This window comes from Erythrolamprus reginae, chromosome 2 (assembly GCF_031021105.1).
Source record: "Erythrolamprus reginae isolate rEryReg1 chromosome 2, rEryReg1.hap1, whole genome shotgun sequence".
NCBI classification, from domain to species: domain Eukaryota; kingdom Metazoa; phylum Chordata; class Lepidosauria; order Squamata; family Dipsadidae; genus Erythrolamprus; species Erythrolamprus reginae.
The window spans coordinates 21,239,659-21,257,567 of record NC_091951.1 but is presented as its reverse complement, the minus strand read 5'-3'; the positions used below and the strand labels follow the sequence as shown (position 1 = coordinate 21,257,567).

Below are 17,909 nucleotides of genomic sequence, written 5' to 3'. Positions count from 1 at the left end.
AGGCGAAACAGATAATATATGCTGCTAAAGCCTCAAAAGAGGAATAAATTGCCAAATCTGTAAAGAAGGGGGATAAAACCTTCTTCAGATATATTAGTGATAGGAAGAAGAAAAATGGCAGCATCACATACTGGAGATAATACATACATTGATGGGAATAAGGAGGTCTCTGACCATTTGAATAGCTACTTCTGTTCAGTTTTCTCAGAAAGCAGCTTACAATATAATACTATGGATGGATATAGCATTGCTTCCAGCTGTAGGGATACAGCTCCAGTGATCTCAGAGGCCGATGTCTTAGAAGAACGTGAACAATTAAAGACAAATAAGGCAATGGGTCCAGATGGCATCCACCCCAGAGTTCTTAAAGAAATCAGATTTGTGATAGCTACCCCCCTGACTGATTTGTTTAGCCAATTCCTTTTAACAGGAGACGTTCCTGATGATTGGAGAATGGCCAGTGTTGTGCCTATCCATAAGAAGGGCAGTAGAGAAGAAGCTAGTAACTACAGGCCAGTTAACTTGACATCAGTTATAGTTAAAATGATGGAGACTCTACTCAAAAAGAGGATAAATCAGCACCTAAAAACCAATAACTTATTGGACCCAAATCAGCATGGCTTTACTGAGAGCAATTCATGTCATACTCTGACCTTCAGGAAGTTCCTCCTTATCTCCATGTTGAATCTCTCCTTGGTCAGCTTCCAGATGAGGAACAACAGCTGGAAGCTGACCAAGGAGAGATTCAACATGGAGATAAGGAGGAACTTCCTGACGGTCAGAGTGATCAACCAATGGAACAATCTACCAGTGGACGGTGTGAACTCCAACACTCTGGACATTTTTAAGAGAAGATTGAACTGCCACTTGACTGGTATACTATAGGGTTCCTGCTTGGGTAGGGGGTTGAACTCGATGGCCTTCATGGTCCCTTTCAACTCTAACAATAAATAAATAAATAATCTCATTTATTTCTTTGACTATGTCACAAAGGTGTTAGATGAAAGTGGTGCTGTGGATATTGCCTATCTGGACTTCAGCAAAGCCTTTGATACGGTTCTACATAAAGAGCTGATAGATCAATTAGTGAAGATTGGACTTAATCTCTGGATAGTTCAGTGGATTTGCAGCTGGCTGAAGCATAGATATCAGAGGGTTGTTGTTAATGGCAAAGATTCTGTGCAGAGCCTGGTTACAAGGGATGTGCCCCAATGGTCTGTTCTGGATCCTATTCTTTTTAATATGTTTGTGAGTGACATAGGGGAAGGTTTGGTAGGGAAGGTTTACCTATTTGCTGATGACTCTAAAGTGTGCAATAGGGTTGATATTCCTGGAGGCCTGTAATACGGCAAATGATTTAGCTTTACTAGATAAGTGGTCAAAGCAATGGAAACTGCAGTTTAATGTTTCCAAATGTAAAATAATGCACTTGGGGAAAAGGTATCCTCAATCTGAGTAGTGTATTGGCAATTCTGTGTTAGCAAAAACTTAAGAAGAGAAGGATTTAGGGGTAGTGATTTTTGACAGTCTCAATATGGGTGAACAGTGCAGTCAGGCGGTAGGGAAAGCAAGTAGAATGCTTGGTTGCATAGCTAGAGGTATAACAAGCAGGAAGAGGGAGATTGTGATCCCGCTGTATAGAGCGCTGGTGAGACCACATTTGGAATACTGTGTTCAGTTCTGGAGACCTCACCTACAAAAAGATATTGACAAAATTGAACGGGTCCAAAGATGGGCTACAAAAATGGTGGATGGTCTTAAGCATAAAACTTACCAGGAAAGACTTAATAACCTCAATCTGTATAGTCTGGAGGACAGAAGGAAAAGGTGGGACACAATCGAAACATTTAAATATGTCAAAGGGTTAAATAAGGTTCAGGAGGGAAGTTCTTTTAATAGGAAAGTGAACACAAGAACAAGGAGACACAATCTGAGGTTAGTTGGGGGAAAGATCAAAAGCAACATGAGAAAATATTATTTTACTGAAAGAGTAGTAGATCTGTCAGTCTTCTATATGTATACGTATATGTATGTACATGTGTATATATATATATATATAATGCCATGAGGATTAAAAAATATCACTATCTTCCAAGCCCCCTTTAATTATATCAAACAAAATAATTCGCCCATTATGTATGGACGACATGGTTGGGTCACTGTCTAGGTATGGACTGTTGATAAATGTTCAGACTAAAAATTCCTCTGTCTCACATTTGTACATTATTTTTGGTTGTAAGCTGCTCCTTTATATTAAGATCTGGCCTCAGAATGATGATGTAACACTTGGGGATGAAGATGCAGCCCAGCAGACCAGCACTGGAAGTCAAGATGGAGAAGACCTGAACAGCCACCATGTATTTTCCTTTGGTGCTCAGGTAAGTGGGCACGAAACTCACCCAGACACTGCAGAAGACCAACATGCTAAAGGTTATCAGCTTGGCTTCATTGAAGACTCCAGGCAGATTCCTGGCCAGGAAAGCCACCGTGAAGCAGATGGCAGCCAAGATACCCATGTAACTAAGGCTGATGTAGAACATGACAACAGACCCTTCATTGCATTGCAGGATGATCCCTCCAGGCTGGGAATGAAGGTCAGAGTCAGGGAATGGGGGAGAACCTCCCAGCCAGATGGAGCAGATGATAATTTGAACAATAGAACAAGAAAGAATGATGGAATTGGCCAAGCTCTTCCCCAACCATTTCCTCACTCGGTTTCCAGGTTTTGTGGCCAGGAAAGCGAGTACCACTGTGATTGTTTTAGCCAGGAGAGAAGAAATTGCAACTGAGAAGATGATACTGAACACCGTTTGTCGTAGGAGGCAGGAGACTTTCCTTGGTTGACCAATGAAGAGAAGAGGAGACAAGAAGCAAAGGAGGAGGGAGAACAGGAGGATGTAAGATAGGTCCTGGTTATTAGCTCTCACAATGGGAGTTTCTTGGTATTTAATGAACATGATTAAAATAAGGCCTGTGCTTAGGAACAAAATTATGGCAAAAGAGACCAGAATGATGCCCAGATATTCTTCATAAGACAGGAAGATTATAATTTTGGGGATACATTGGACTCGGTCCTCATTTGGATATTGATGATCCAGACACTTGGTGCATTTTGACATATCTGAGAATACCAAAATGATTATATTTCAACAATGTCTCAATTCACATTTTAAGAACCCTTGACATTTCCAAAGGCCTTTTTAACATTTTCCCAAAACAAAGATAATAACAATTCCCCACCCTCTCTTTCTTTCTCTTTTTTCCCTCTCTCTCTCTCTCTGATTGTTACAATGAGGGGGAGGGATGCTTCAAAGTAATGCCTGACTGCCCTACTTTACCCCCCAGAGAGAGAAAGAGGCAATACACAAAGGGGAAAGAGGCAATAGAAATTGCATCACCATCTGTCAGCATGACTAAGGCAAAATCAATGAAGCCAATTACAGGAGGGTGGAAAGGGTGTGGGCCTATTATGTGTGCAATGACTAAATCGATCAACATTAATAAAAGCAAGCATCTCCTCAATGGGAATTTTATACTCTGATGATGTCTCCAGGGGCTGAGAAAAACTTAGTATAATAATTTTTTTAAAAAGTTCTGGAGATGGTTTCTTCATCTATAACTATACCTGAACTCACATTTTTAGGGAAATTCGACACACACAGACACACACACAGACACACACACAGACACACACACACACACACACCATATTTTGGCTGATAATGCAAAGGAAGGGATAGATCTATTTCAAGGTAAATTGCTCTCATCAGCTAGCCATAACCTTACCCAGATTTGAAACCATGCAGGGCATGGCTAGTTGATGAGAGCAAAATAGCTTGAAATAGATCTATACTAGTCTCCCTTCCTTTTCATTATCGGCAAAAATATGTTACACATATAGAATAAAAATTAACTGCCTTGAATGGCCCCTGAAGGGGCCGAGTGGCAAAAAGGAAGCAGTATGCGTCCTCCCATATTTGTGTATACCAAAGTGATTCTCTGGTATTTGGAGCTTCTTCAAACTGGCCATAATGTTAGCTACAGGTTAGCTAGCCTACCCCTGGTTCTTACACACTTATGTGCCAGTTATTTCCGGCCCTAGGGGTGGTGCTCATCTCCATTTCCAAGTCAAAGAGCCAGTGCTGTCTAATGATGTCTCCATGGTCATGTGGCCAGCACGACTAAATGCTAAAGGCACATGGAGCATCTTTCCACCAAATTGCTACCTATTTTTCTGCTTGCATTTCTATGTGCTTTTATACTCCTAGATTGGCAGAAGCCAGGACAAATAATGGGAGCTCACTCCATTACGCGGTACTAAGGATTCGAACCAGTGAACTGCTGACCTCAGTCAGCCACTGAACCATCACATTTTAGTGGTTAGAGATTAATCACAAGGGGGGGAAAAAAGTAAAATCCTGACTTGGACTTTAAGAGAGCAGAGTTCAACAAACTTAGAGAGTGCTTGCTGAGGTTTCCGTTTGATAGAAATCCTCAATGGGAAAATGTATCTTTTAGCCTTGACTTTCAAGAAAAAAACTCTGGATGAATCTACTTCTACAAAACCTGCTCTTTTCTTAGAGGTCATCCACCTTCCTCAGTGGAGATGGTCCCCTCTGGACAAGGAATGCAGTCATAGCAGCAAACTGGCTCTCCTTCTCGAGACCGCTTGACAAATGCAGGACGACAATTTTCCACACATTTGGACTGAGGCAGAGACTAAGCAGAAAAACAATTAATGCCAAAGAAAATCTGTTAGAATTCACCATCCCTGGAAAGTGGTGGTGAACATGAATATTAATCAGAATAGAGCTGGAAGAACCTGAAAACTAATTTATGCTGCCAGGCTTGGGGTCTTTAGATCCCAGGCTCTGGCCACTGAATATCTTATAGTTTATGCTTGTATGAATGGTTTTTAATGTTTAGCTTTTTATAATGTTTTAAATTAACTATTTATATTAATGGGATCTAGTTGTACAGTGGTACCTCGACATACGAGTTTAAATCGTGCCAGAGCTGACCTTGTATGTTGATCATCGTATCTTGAACAAATGCATTTAGATTTGGCTTTTTGCGCGGAGATAACTGGAAAAAATGGAATTCTTGCGCCACCTAGTGGACGCTCGGCTCGTATCCCGAATTTGAGCTCGGGTGTCGAACAGAAATTTTGCTCGCGTCGCAGCTCGTAACTTGAAATACTCACATGTGCAGCAACTCGTATCTAGAGGTACTACTGTATTATTGAGGCAGCATACAAGTCCAAGTAATAAATAATAAATAAATAAACCACTGACAGATTCTTCATTTCTACTTAATTAAGCCTGGAAGGATGGAATTAACTTTTTAAAAGCATTAATTGACAACCAGTGGGGTTTTCTTTCATGGTTGTATTGACATTAATTCCTCAATTCTTCATGTATCTGTGATTTTAAATTATGATAATGTATTCATGTTAAATTTTGGAATGGTATTTTTCTAAAAAGTTATTGAAGTTTTATTCTCTTAATTTTAAAATAGAATAAATGTGGTGAAAAAAGGAACATATGACTGGTAGGATCTGCAAAGGATTCTGAAAAGCTACTAAAAATTGTAAAGCCGCTCTAATCTATAATAGTCTCCTGGTTAAGAAATATCGTAGGAACATCAATATTTCTCCTACCTTGTTGCAGAACTTTAGCCATGACAGAATATCTCTATTGATAATAAATCTCCTCCTTTCAAAATGCCCCAGTTGCTTGTCAATGGGTTTCAGTCTGGGAAGAAGCACCCAGCTTATGACGTTGAGATCTGCAGCTACATCTCCATTTTGGTCCAAGTACAATTTTCTATGGGAAATATTGCAAAACTCATTCTTCTCCAGAAATGGATGGAACTAGAATAGAAAATTCCAAGGATTTTAAAAGCAGAAATTTGGTTTCTTATCCCAGGTAGGCTTTTTACATTGGAATCTTTCTTTTACAGTTGTCTAATCTGCAACTAAAGTGAGCTGGGAGAGCACTATCTTCAAAAGTGAAAAGGACTCATAGAAACATAGATGTCTGACGGCAGAAAAAGACCTCATGATCCATCTAGTCTGCCCTTATACTATTTTCTGTATTTTATCTTAGGATGGATATATGTTTATCCCAGGCATGTTTAAATTCAGTTACCGTGGATTTATCTACCACGTCTGCTGGAAGTTTGTTCCAAGGATCTACTACTCTTTCAGTAAAATAATATTTTCTCATGTTGCTTTTGATCTTTCCCCCAACTAACTTCAGATTGTGTCCTTGTTCTTGTGTTCACTTTCCTATTAAAAACACTTCCCTCCTGGACCTTATTTAACCCTTTAATATATTTAAATGTTTCGATCATGTCCTCCCATTTCCTTCTGTCCTCCAGAGTATACAGATTGAGTTCATTAAGTCTTTCCTGATACGTTTTATGTTTAAGACCTTCCACCATTCTTGTAGCCTGTCTTTGGACCTGTTCAATTTTGTCAATATCTATTTGTAGGTGAGGTCTCCAGAACTGAACACAGTATTCCAAATGTGGTCTCACCAGCATTCTATATAGTGGGATCATAATCTCCCTCTTCCTGCTTGTTATACCTCTAGCTATGCAGCCAAGCATCCTACTTGCTTTCCCTACCGCCTGACTGCACTGTTCACCCATTTTGAGACTGTCAAAAATCACTACCCCTAAATCTTTCTCTTCTGAAGTCTTTGCTAACACAGAATTGCCAATACACTACTGAGATTGAGGATTCCTTTTCCCCAAGTGCATTATTTCACATTTGGAAACATTAAACTGCAGTTTCCATTGCTTTGACCATTTATCTAGTAAAGCTAAATCATTTACCATATTACAGACGCCTCCAGGAATATCAACCCTATTGCACACTTTAGAGTCATCGGCAAATAGGCAAACCTTCCCTACCAAACCTTCCCCTATGACTCAGATAAATTGGTCAATATATGTTGAAAAAAGTATACATGAACAGAATATATAATTCACCAAATTTGTTTATTAAAGGAAATATTTTAACATATCACAAATAAATAGAGCAAAGAAAGAAACAAAAAAAATTCAGAAATTCCTTGGAAATTCCTTAGAAACCATGGCATTTTCAAGAAGAAAATTGACAGGCTAATCTTCCATGTCGACCAGTTGGGAAATATGGCTATCTGAGCGTATTCTATATTATTGTAAGGGTATATTAAGAAACACTTGCAAATTGTATTGTACAAATCTCCCACCAACTACATCAGGGGTGTCAAACTTTCTCCCCCTTTGCTAAATGAGCCACTGTGTGATGCACCTGGCCCTTTTGCTGCAAGTTTGACACCTCTGCAATTCATAAACAAAGCTACAGTGGTACCTCATGATATGAACTTAATTGGTTCCAGGAGGAGGTTCATAAGGTGAAAAGTTCATAAGATGAAACAATGTTTCCCATAGGAATCAATGTAAAAGCAAATAATGCGTGCAAATCCTTCAGGAAAATCCCAAACTTTAGAAGGGAGGCGAACGGAGGGCAGGGAGGAGCAGCTAAAGTGGGCGGGTGGAAGAAGCAAGGCTAGGCTAAAGGGTGAGTGGGAAGGAAGAAAGGCAAGGGGGGCACCCCTCCCCTTTCTTTCTTCAAAAGACACCCTTTCAATTCCTTTGCAACCACCTTGTTCTCGGCAAAATTCTTCCTCCTGCAAGCTGCCCCTCTCTCCTCCCCTTTCTTTCTTAAAAAGACACCCTTTCAATTCCTTTGCAACCACCTTGTTCTCGGCAAAATTCTTCCTCCCGCAAGCTGCCCCTCCCTCCTCCCCTTTCTTAAAAAGACACCCTTTCAATTCCTTTGCAACCACCTTGTTCTCGGCAAAATTCTTCCTCCCGCAAGCTGCCCCTCCCTCCTCCCCTTTCTTCAAAAGACACCCTTTCAATTCCTTTGCAACCACCTTGTTCTCGGCAAAATTCTTCCTCCTGCAAGCTGCCCCTCCCTCCTCCCCTTTCTTAAAAAGACACCCTTTCAATTCCTTTGCAACCACCTTGTTCTCGGCAAAATTCTTCCTCCCGCAAGCTGCCCCTCCCTCCTCCCCTTTCTTAAAAAGACACCCTTTCAATTCCTTTGCAACCACCTTGTTCTCGGCAAAATTCTTCCTCCCGCAAGCTGCCCCTCCCTCCTCCCCTTTCTTTCTTAAAAAGACACCCTTTCAATTCCTTTGCAACCACCTTGTTCTCGGCAAAAAAATTCCTACTCCAAGCCACCCCTCCCTTTTCTTTCTTCAAAAAAGTTGAAAAAAAGAAACCTCTTCATCCCAGCAGCAGCTGCTTGGGTTCGTAAGGTGAAAATAGTTCGGAAGAAGAGGCAAAAAAATCTTAAACACCGGGTTCGTATCTTGAAAAGTTCGTTAGAAGAGGCGTTCGTAAGATGAGGTACCACTGTATTTTGATGTCATTTCAGGAATAAAGAGTTTGTAGAAAAATATTTATGTTTCCCTTAATGTTTTCCCTTAGACACATGTGCAAATAAGCCACGGCACATTTTTCATATTTTCAAAATCCTGGGGAACATTGAGCGGGGGGGGGGGGGGGGGGGGCTAAAAAAAAGTTTGGACAAAAAACCTGTCTTCCTCCCTTTTGCTCTATTTCTCTCTCCCTCCCTCTTTCTCTCTCTTCCTTCCTTCCTTTCTCTCTCTCTCCATCCCTCTTTCTTTCTCTCTTCCTTCCTTCCTCTCTTTCTCTCTCCCTCCTTCTCTCCCATTATGTCTTTCTCTCTCCCTCCTTCCCCCTCTCTTGCTTTCTTTCTCTCTCTCTTTCTCTGTCTCTCTTGCTATCTCTCTCTTTCTCTCTCTCTCTTTCGCTCTTGCTATTTCTCTGTCTCTCTTGCTATCTCTCTCTCTGTCTCTCTTGCTATCTCTCTCTCTCTCTTGCTATCTCTCTTTCTCTCTTGCTATCTTTCTCTCTCTTTCTTTCTCTCTCTTGCTATCTCTTTCTTTCTCTCTCCCTCCTTCCCTCCCTCTATGTCTTTCTCTCTCCCTTCTTCCCCCCTCTCTTTCTCTCTCTCTTGCTTTCTCTCTCTCTCTCTCTCTTGCTATCTCTCTCGCTCTGTCTCTCTTGCTATCTCTCTTTCTCTCTCTTGCTATCTCTCTCTATTTCTCTCTCTCTCTTGCTATCTCTTTCTTTCTCTCTCTCTCTCTCTCTCTCTTGCTATCTCTCTTTCTTTCTCTCTCTTTCTCTCTGTCTCTTTCTCTCTTGCTATCTTTCTCTCCCTCTCTCTCTCTTGCTATCTCTCTCTATCTCTCTATCTCTCTCTGTCTCTCTTGCTATCTCTCTCTCTTTCTCTCTCTCTCTCTCTTTCTCTCTCGTTATACCACCCCAACAACAGCGGCATTGGGCAGTAGCCAGGGGTGGCGGCAGAGTGGTTGACTGCGAGCGGGAGCCCTGATGGCGGCAGCTGGAGATGCTGCTGGACGCCGTATATGCTGGTGCTGTGCTGGGCATGGGCGTGGGGCTGTACGGCGTCCAGCAGCATGTCCAACCACCACCGTCGGTGCCTCCACCTTGGAGCTCCCTCTCACCGCCGCCATTCCCCGGCGACTGCCTGGGGCCTCTGCAGCTGGCAGCTTCCCATTCCCGCTGCCATTGCCCTCCTGCCAGGCCCCAAAGGACAATTGTTGCCACCCTCACCAGGAAAGCTCCAGCTGGACACGGGGTGCTGCCGGTGGCTCTGCCCTGGAGCTCTTGCTTGCCGCCGCCATCCCCCGGCAACTGCCTGGGGCTGCTGCAGCTGGCAGCCTCCTGTTCCCGCTGCCAGTGCCCTCCCGCCGGCCCCCAAAGGACATTTGTTGCCGCCCCCACCAGAGAAGCTCCAGCTGGGTGCGAAGAATAAAGCTCAGCTTCCGGTCTCGGAAGCTGAGCTTCGCGGCACACCTGACCATGTCTCGCGGCACACCGGTTGAAAAACACTGATTTAGGAAAGGATGTGGACCAGGTCTCTCAAAGTTAGTGCAACCCCATACAGAACTAAAGATATGAAATTAACTGGATATTGAAGATCCATGCAGCCAAAACTATTTGGTCTTGCTTGGCTCAGCCAAAACATCTTGTCCCCTTATCTCCACAATATTATTCTATGAGTGATTAGATTGGCCAAGCTGTTAGCCTTTGGTAGCATAAGCAGGGTGAGACGGTTCCTCTCTTTCTCCCTTGGAGTTTCATGGATCTTGGTAGGGAGTCCATACCTGCCATGGTTGCAGCTTCGGAGCCTCTGATGTCTTTTCACTCTTCTTGCTTCTCTTCCCAGATCTGGATGAATAGGCAGCTTTCAAGGCATTGTCCATTGTCCTAATAACATCGTGCAGATGGAGGTGAAAAGAGATCCATATCTTTCTCCTTTCCTCTACGGGCCTCAGTGGTTCTCTCTGGGTGCATCTTTTTTGACCTTTGACAGAAAAAACGTGCTTTAAAAAAGAACAGTGAAAATATCTATTTTCCAATTGCACAAAGAGTTGGGTTCCAAAGGGATCATTTTTTGGCCTTTTCTTTTCCTGAAAAGCAAAGCTCCAAATGCTATGGACATATTTGTAAAGGCTATGCCGCCCCAATACCAAATAATCAATGCTTTCCACTATCCAGACTTTCCCTTCAATAGGCCCTGGAACACCTTCAAATGTTAAGTGCAAATTATGAATTCTGTCCCAAATGTTAACATGCTCTATGTAATTCACAAAGACATTGGCTTGTCTCCATTTAGAAATGGCATCCCTGAAGGGTGTTGTATGTCCAGTCGCTGAGAATCGTTGTGCTATAACCACACAAATTCCATTGTGGACAAGCATAGGAATAAAAATCCTCATGAAATTCTCTCCCTCCTCTGTGTCTGAAGCAAAGAGACCAATCAAGGTCCATCGGAAATGAAGGAGCAGTCGGACAATTGCTGGGTATGTGATTCCTTTTTTGGGGAGAATCCGGTAGAAAAAAGGAAATTGACTTTTATCACTCAGAGTCTCTGAAACAATTGCATCACTGATCTGCAAAATCAATGAAGAAGGCTATGAATGGATGGAAGTTGAAAATATCTAAGTATATTAATATATATATATATATTTTTAGAACAGAATAGAATATAATTTTATTGGCCAAGTGTGATTGGACACACAAGGAATTTGTCTTGGTGCATATGCTCTCAACGTACATAAAAGAAAAAGATACATTTGTCAAGAATCATGTGATACAACACTTGCAGAACATATCCATGAATCAAATCAAACAGCCAGAAGACCTCTTGATTGAACACAGAACAGTTATTAGAGAATAGAAGTTAAATATTCTTAACAAACTACAATATCCAGCTTTATATCATATTCTCAGAGTATAATAAGGTACTACCATATGTATTTAGTGCCTTAGGCATGTGTATTCCAGAATCCTTAATTCATCCTGGCAAGTAATGGTCATTAATGTCTAGACTGAATAGCAGTGGTTGAGGAATGCCTTGAAAAATATTAACCTTACTTCTCATGGGTCCAAACCAAATTGTCATGCATGAGCTTGGATCCGCCCCGAGTCTTCAGAGAGGGGCGGCATACAAATCTAATAAATTATTATTATTATTATTATCAGCATCATCATCATCATCAAACTTGGGACAAGGGCAACCTTTGTAGTTCTATTTTAAGGACAATCCTCAATAATATTTCTCTGTTTAGTATGTCGGATGCTGGAGTGAGATTTATAAAGGCAGCAAATCAGTGTTTCCCCAGATTGACATGTTTTGTAATTGGGTGGTTCAAGACAAGGCAATTGTGAACAGTGGATTGACTCTAAAGCTTGCTTGATCTTCTGCAAGGAATGCCCTTTCCAAATAATCCAGTCTCCATTCTATTCAAGAAGAACCTAAAACATATTTTAGCTACAGTATCTATTAGACGAATTGGCCAGTAGCTGCTATGTTTTAAAAAAAAATATTCCTCACTGTCACAACTATATAGCAGAAGCCACCAAAGCATTGGGGATGGTGTCATAAGAGGATATGAATGCTTCCCCCACTCCCCATAGTGTATCTCAATCCATGGCTATGACACCTATAAAGGCTGGATGGAAAGCAGTTGTGGAACTCCATAGACAAAATATTGCTCACCCACAACTTCCCCATTTATTTTACCAGATGGAGAAATACACACACAACCTGTGGGATTTTGGAGATGCCTACTAATGTTGACATCTGAATGGAGGTTTCCCTCTTAGCTGCATCAACAAGAGCCAAAAGGTTTTCCTTCCTTCCACAGCTGTAGTTGGGGACATTGGCTTGTCCAGTAGAGAGTATGTCCAGCAAGGCTTCTGAAGTGCCAAGGGTGTTGGCATAGTTGTCATGGATGTTGTAGCCAAGTGTGAGATTGGGCAGAAACTGGGGATTCTTATTCACCGTTTGAACGGCAAAAATCAAGATTAGCTGTTTAAAATAATTTGTACGGCTGTAAAAAAATGAGTTCGTGTTATTAACATCATCATCATCATCAAGAGAAAAAATAAAATTATTTCTTTAGTTTACTCCTCTTATCTGCACAAACCAAATATGTCTTAAGCCAATATAGATCCAAAGCTAAAGGCAAATGATAGCCAATCACAAATACACATTTATTTCCACCAGATCTAATTTTTATTTGCCCAGTAACCTGTATTCAATATTATTCAATCATGGGTGGGGGGGGGGCGGAGAAATATTTTTTTCAGTTTACTCCAGTGTTTCCACAAGCCTACTATGTCATAAACCAATATAGATTCAAAGCTAAAGGCAAATGATAGCCACCCATCAGCAAGTAATTTTTATCAGCATTGAGAAGATGGGATGGAGAGAGTCTTCCACCACAGGTAAAAATCAGAAATACATTCTTATTTGTATCAGTCCTAATATTCATCTACCCAGTAATCTTTATTCAAAATCATTTGGCTATTAAAGTAGAGCTACCATAAAATGAAGAGTAAGTGTCCATGAAGTCATCCTCTATTCCTGTAAAGATGAAGAGGAGTACCATATTTTTTGGGGTATAAGACACACCTTCCCCCTCCCAAAAGAGGGTGGAAATGTTGGTGTATGTTATAAACAGAATGCAGCCATTTTTTACCTCCCAAAGCCCTGCCCCACATCCCATTTTTGCGAAAAATGAGCTCGTGTTTAGCAAAAATGGGGGGAGCAGATGTCTGGGAAGCCTGCAGAGAGATCGTGGAGGCTGGGGGAAGGTGAAAACACCGCTATTTTGTGAAAGAAATGGCAAAAAATTGGGACTCTTTGTAAAAACAGAGGGATTTTTGCCTTTCCAAGCCTCCAAGAGCTCTCTGTAGGATTCTCATCTGCAGACCCCATTTTGGAAAAAAAAAATATGCGAAGGGGGTGTGTGTGTTAATTTTTGCAAAAACCAGAGTATGCAGAGGTGATGGAGGGCAAAAACGTTTTTCTTATCTCTTTGAAATCATTTTTGTGTCTTATACACTGGTGCATCTTATGGTCCGAAAAATACGTTAAGTAAAATAATGAATATTAGGACCACAATTGGAGAACATGCAAGTCCATCACAGTGAATAACTTACGAGCGAGACTGACTAGAAGGAGCTGTGTTGAAAGGCAATGGTCTAGGTGAGGATGTGGTTTCAGTGGTGACTATACCAAGGAAATGGTCTCCTGGTCGGTAAAAGTTCCATGGTTTTTTCCCATCCCGGATATTAAAATTCAGTGGGCATTTCATGCTAAGCTTCTCAGAGAATGCATACAACATTAAAAGCAGCAACATTAAAAGCAGAAGATTCATAATTTATAGCACTGAGTCAATCCCCTTCCTGTGTCTAAACAAGAAGAATTCTATGAATTCAAACAACCCTCATTTTCCTAATTCAGACAGAGTTGATTGGAAAGGAGAGAAAAGTACATTCAAGAACACAGTCTCTGGCTGTCCATGAAACTTGTGTCACACAAAGTCTGAACTGTGGCATTTATCCTTTCCTGATATTAGATTGCTTTCTTGTTTCTTCAGTCTGATGTTCACATCAAAGGCAGTCACTATAGCAGGAGATATCTCAAAGATCCAGATGGTGATAATTACAGCGAGAAATAATTTCTCCTCTGGGGAATCCTGAAGTTCCTCCACGACTCCAAGTGCAGAAAGTCAGCAAGAGAAGAGCATGTAAGTGAAAAATCACAATACCCTCCTGTGGAGGTTGTGATTCATCATGTCAGGACATGTCCAGAATGCTGGAGGAAAATAGTTCAATCAACACCCAGGTAATTGACTTCTTCTGCTCTTTATCATGGTCCCTTGTGTCCAGAGACTGCTGGGGAACGTCACCTGGAGTTATGGAGTTTGATTAAACTCTCCATTGATGATACAACTTTAGTCCTGCTTGTCTCCTAATGCAAATATCCTTGAATCCTCCCTAACGTTAACAGTAAGATTTCTTGTGTGTGTGATTTTTCTTTTCTATTAGATCTGCAATTCTAAATTGAAGCTGATTTTACAATTCTTATGTCTGAAGTGAAAGTTCATTTCCCATCACCTCTGGAAATTTGGGGATAACCATGTCCTGGATGACTGAGAATCTCTATAAACCTGTGATGGTGAACCTAGGGTACACATGCCACCACCGTTCCCTGTAAGCTGCGTGCATGCATGCCCCAAAATACCCTGTGCGTGCCCTTTTCCATGGGCGCACGCTCCCCATCCCCCTGCCAGCCTGTGGGGGGGGCAGGGGCGGGGAGGTGTGGCAGTAGGAGGAAAGGGAGCCGCGGCCGCCCCTGCATCCCCACGGTGCCTCTGGCCAAAGGCGCCCCTGGCTTCTCAGCCCTGCCCCCCGCCCACCCGATCTGCCCCCTCTCCTCCTCCACCGCCTCCTGCCTTGGGGCGCGACTTCTCCCACGGCGGTGGTGGCTGCGGGACAAAAGTGCTGCCAGCCAGGGGGCTGCGAGAGAGGGTGTTCTCCGCGGGCTTCGTGAATGCCCGCCCCGCCCCTCTTGCAGCCCCTTCGCTGGGAGCGCTTTCATCCCAGACTTCCAGCAAGGGGGCTGCAGTAGAGGCAGGGCAGCTGTTCCTGAAGGGCAGGGTGATCAGCTGTGAGGCAGAGCTCCGGAACTGAGGCACCAATGGCAAGGGGGCTGGGAGAAAGTGCTCTCGCAGCCCCCTCGCCGACAGTGCCTCAGTTCCGGAGCTCCGCCTCACAGCGGATCACCTTGCCGCCACCCTACGGCTACTGCCCAATGCCGCTGCTAAGAGAGAGAGAGAAAGGGGGGGAGAGAGAGATAGCAAGAGAGAGAAGAGAAAGAAAGCAATAAAGAGAGAGAAAGAAAACAAGAGAGAAAGAGAGAGATGAAAGGGGGAGAGAGAGCTAGCAAGAGAGAGAAGAGAAAGAAAGCAAGAGAGATAGAAAGAAAAAGAGTGAGAGAGAAAGAAAGCAATAGAGAGAGAGAAAGAGAGAGAGAGAGAAAGAGAGAGAGAGAGAGCAAGAGGGGGAGAGAGAAAGAGAGAGAAATGACTCTTGATTTAAAGCACATGGTAAAAAGCACCCAAATAATAACAGACAGAAAAAACCCCAGCCGTTTGTGTGTGTGTGTGTGTGTGTGAACTCTTGAACCATTTCCAATAGCTCACCTGTTATTGGAAATGGTTCAAGAGTTCACACACACACACACAAACACAAGGGGGGAGGAGACAGGGATGGAAAAAGAGAAAATAATAATAGTAATAGATTTTGGTTTTGGTTTTTTATTATTATTTTTAAATAAAAAAGAAGGGAATTTTTTTCTTATTGTCGCTCAGACACTATACTTTTCTGCCCACACCGAAAAAAAATTAGAGGGAACATTGCATGCCACAGGTGGCACATGGAGCCATATCTGCTGGCATATGAGCCATTGCCCTAGTTTATCTCCAAGATGTATGTATGCATCAGCCAGCTGATTTCTGACTTGCGTGGAGGCTATGGGAGGGCATTTTTAGCCTCCAGAGGGCCTCCGGGGGTGGGGAGGCCCTTTTCGCCCTTCCCAGGCTCCAGACAACCAGAGAGGCAACCAGAGAGGTTGAAAAATGGGCCTACCGACCCCACCAGAAGTTGGGGAGGTGGGCCTCATACATGCATGTGCATGGGGCAGTGCATTGCCTGGGGTCTTCAATGAAGCCAAGCTGATAACCTTTAGCATGCTGGTCTTTTGCAGTGTCTGGGTGATCTTTGTGCCCACCTACCTGAACACCAAAGGGAAAAACATGGTGGCTGTTCAGGGTTATTGTTCAGCTCCATTTTCACTACCCCACTGCGTTCCCCTCCCATCCAGGCAGTAACCCACCCCTGATTGTATCTTATGATTAGGGTCATCATTTATCACTTGTTGCTTGTATCTACACTGAGAGCTTATGCACCAGAGACAAATTCCTTATATGTCCAATCACTTTTGGACAATAAAGAATATTCTGTTCTAGAGCTGCCTCTCATCTAATGCCAAGGGAGCAATCAGTACCATTGAACTTGGCCTAATGTTACAAATAGAGCCTGTTTGTTTAAGACTATTGTCTTAAAGCCCATTAAAACTTAATGTTAAATTCAAAGAATAGTCAGAGCCATTGTAGCACAAGTATCTTTTATTGAACAACTGGCTGGAACAATCAATGAAGATGCGCTAACTATTTGCAATACAATCCTGGGCTTAGAAAGCCTAGAACTACGGCGCCTAAAACACGATTTGAGTATTGCCCACAAGATCATATGCTGCAACATCCTACCGGTCAATGACTACTTCAGCTTCAACCACAACAACACAAGAGCACGCAACAGATTCAAACTTAATACGAACTGCTCCAAACTTGACTGTAAAAAATATGATTTCAACAATCGAGTTATCAAAGTGTGGAACTCATTACCGGACTCAATTGTGTCAACCCCTAACCCCCAACATTTCTCCCTTAGACTCTCCACGATTGACCTCTCCAGGTTCCTAAGAGACCAGTAAGGGGCGTACATTAGTGCACTGGTGTGCCTTTCGTCCCCTGTCCAATTGTCTTTCCTTTCTCTCACTTATCATATATATTTTCTTAAGTTCACTTTACCCTTATATATATTACTACATGTCTATTTTTCTTCCTATGTATTTGTGTATTGGACAAATGAATAAATAGATAAAATAAAATAAAGTACAATATGCAAGGTGCAAGGCTCTTTTTAAAGGCAGGCTTGCTGGAGCCCTTGCTTTAAAGCTCTTGCTTGTTTGACAGCACTTTGAATTTGCCGGTCACGTCTTAACCAATCTGCAACTGGCGGCATACAAGAGGGGCTGCATACAAATCCAATAAATAAATAAATAAATTTATTTAGATTTACGAGAGTCACTCATACACAACACTTCTGAATTCTGTAAGATTTCATAGTCAAAGCTTCACTTTCTTCTTACTTTTGTTTGTTACAGTAGAGAATTTATGGAGTGTTTGTGTCCTCTTGTGAGGTGGTCAAGCTTTTTTGTTAATTCTTTTGCAATGTTGTACATAGGGGGGCCCTATAATGATATTATTGGACCAGTGAAGGGCTACCAAAATTTTTACTACCACACTGTGGACGTGGCTCATGCATTTTATTTCAACATATTTCAGTGCAAATTGCTTTATTTACTTACTTACTTACTTACTTACTTACTTACTTACTTACTTACTTACTTACTTACTTATTTTGTCCAATACACAATGAGGGTTTTAGTGGGTATATATCTATATACACATAGTAAAATACATGATGAAGGTTATAGAGGAGATACTCATAGTAAAATATATCTAAGAAATAATAGAAAAGAAGGTATAGTAATAGAACATATCAATGAAAGAATAGAAGAAGAGATATAGGAGAGCAATATCACAGGGGACGGAAGGCACTCTAGTGCACTTGTACTCGCCCCTTACTGACCTCTTAGG

At 42.1% G+C, this 17,909-nt stretch overlaps 1 protein-coding gene across 1 annotated transcript in view; it reads right to left on the bottom strand.

The window, feature by feature from the left end:
• Nucleotides 1–2,210: 2,210 nt before the first annotated feature.
• Nucleotides 2,211–17,909, bottom strand: part of LOC139159236 (uncharacterized) — a 32,350-nt gene continuing 16,651 nt past the window's right edge. The window contains exons 8-13 of the mRNA XM_070736583.1: nucleotides 16,117–16,199; nucleotides 12,161–12,446; nucleotides 10,581–11,003; nucleotides 5,660–5,872; nucleotides 4,593–4,719; nucleotides 2,211–3,121 (exon numbers count right to left, since the gene is read on the bottom strand). Coding sequence (XP_070592684.1) covers nucleotides 2,211–3,121; nucleotides 4,593–4,719; nucleotides 5,660–5,872; nucleotides 10,581–11,003; nucleotides 12,161–12,446; nucleotides 16,117–16,199 — 2,043 coding nt within the window. The remainder of the gene's footprint in view (nucleotides 3,122–4,592; nucleotides 4,720–5,659; nucleotides 5,873–10,580; nucleotides 11,004–12,160; nucleotides 12,447–16,116; nucleotides 16,200–17,909) is intronic.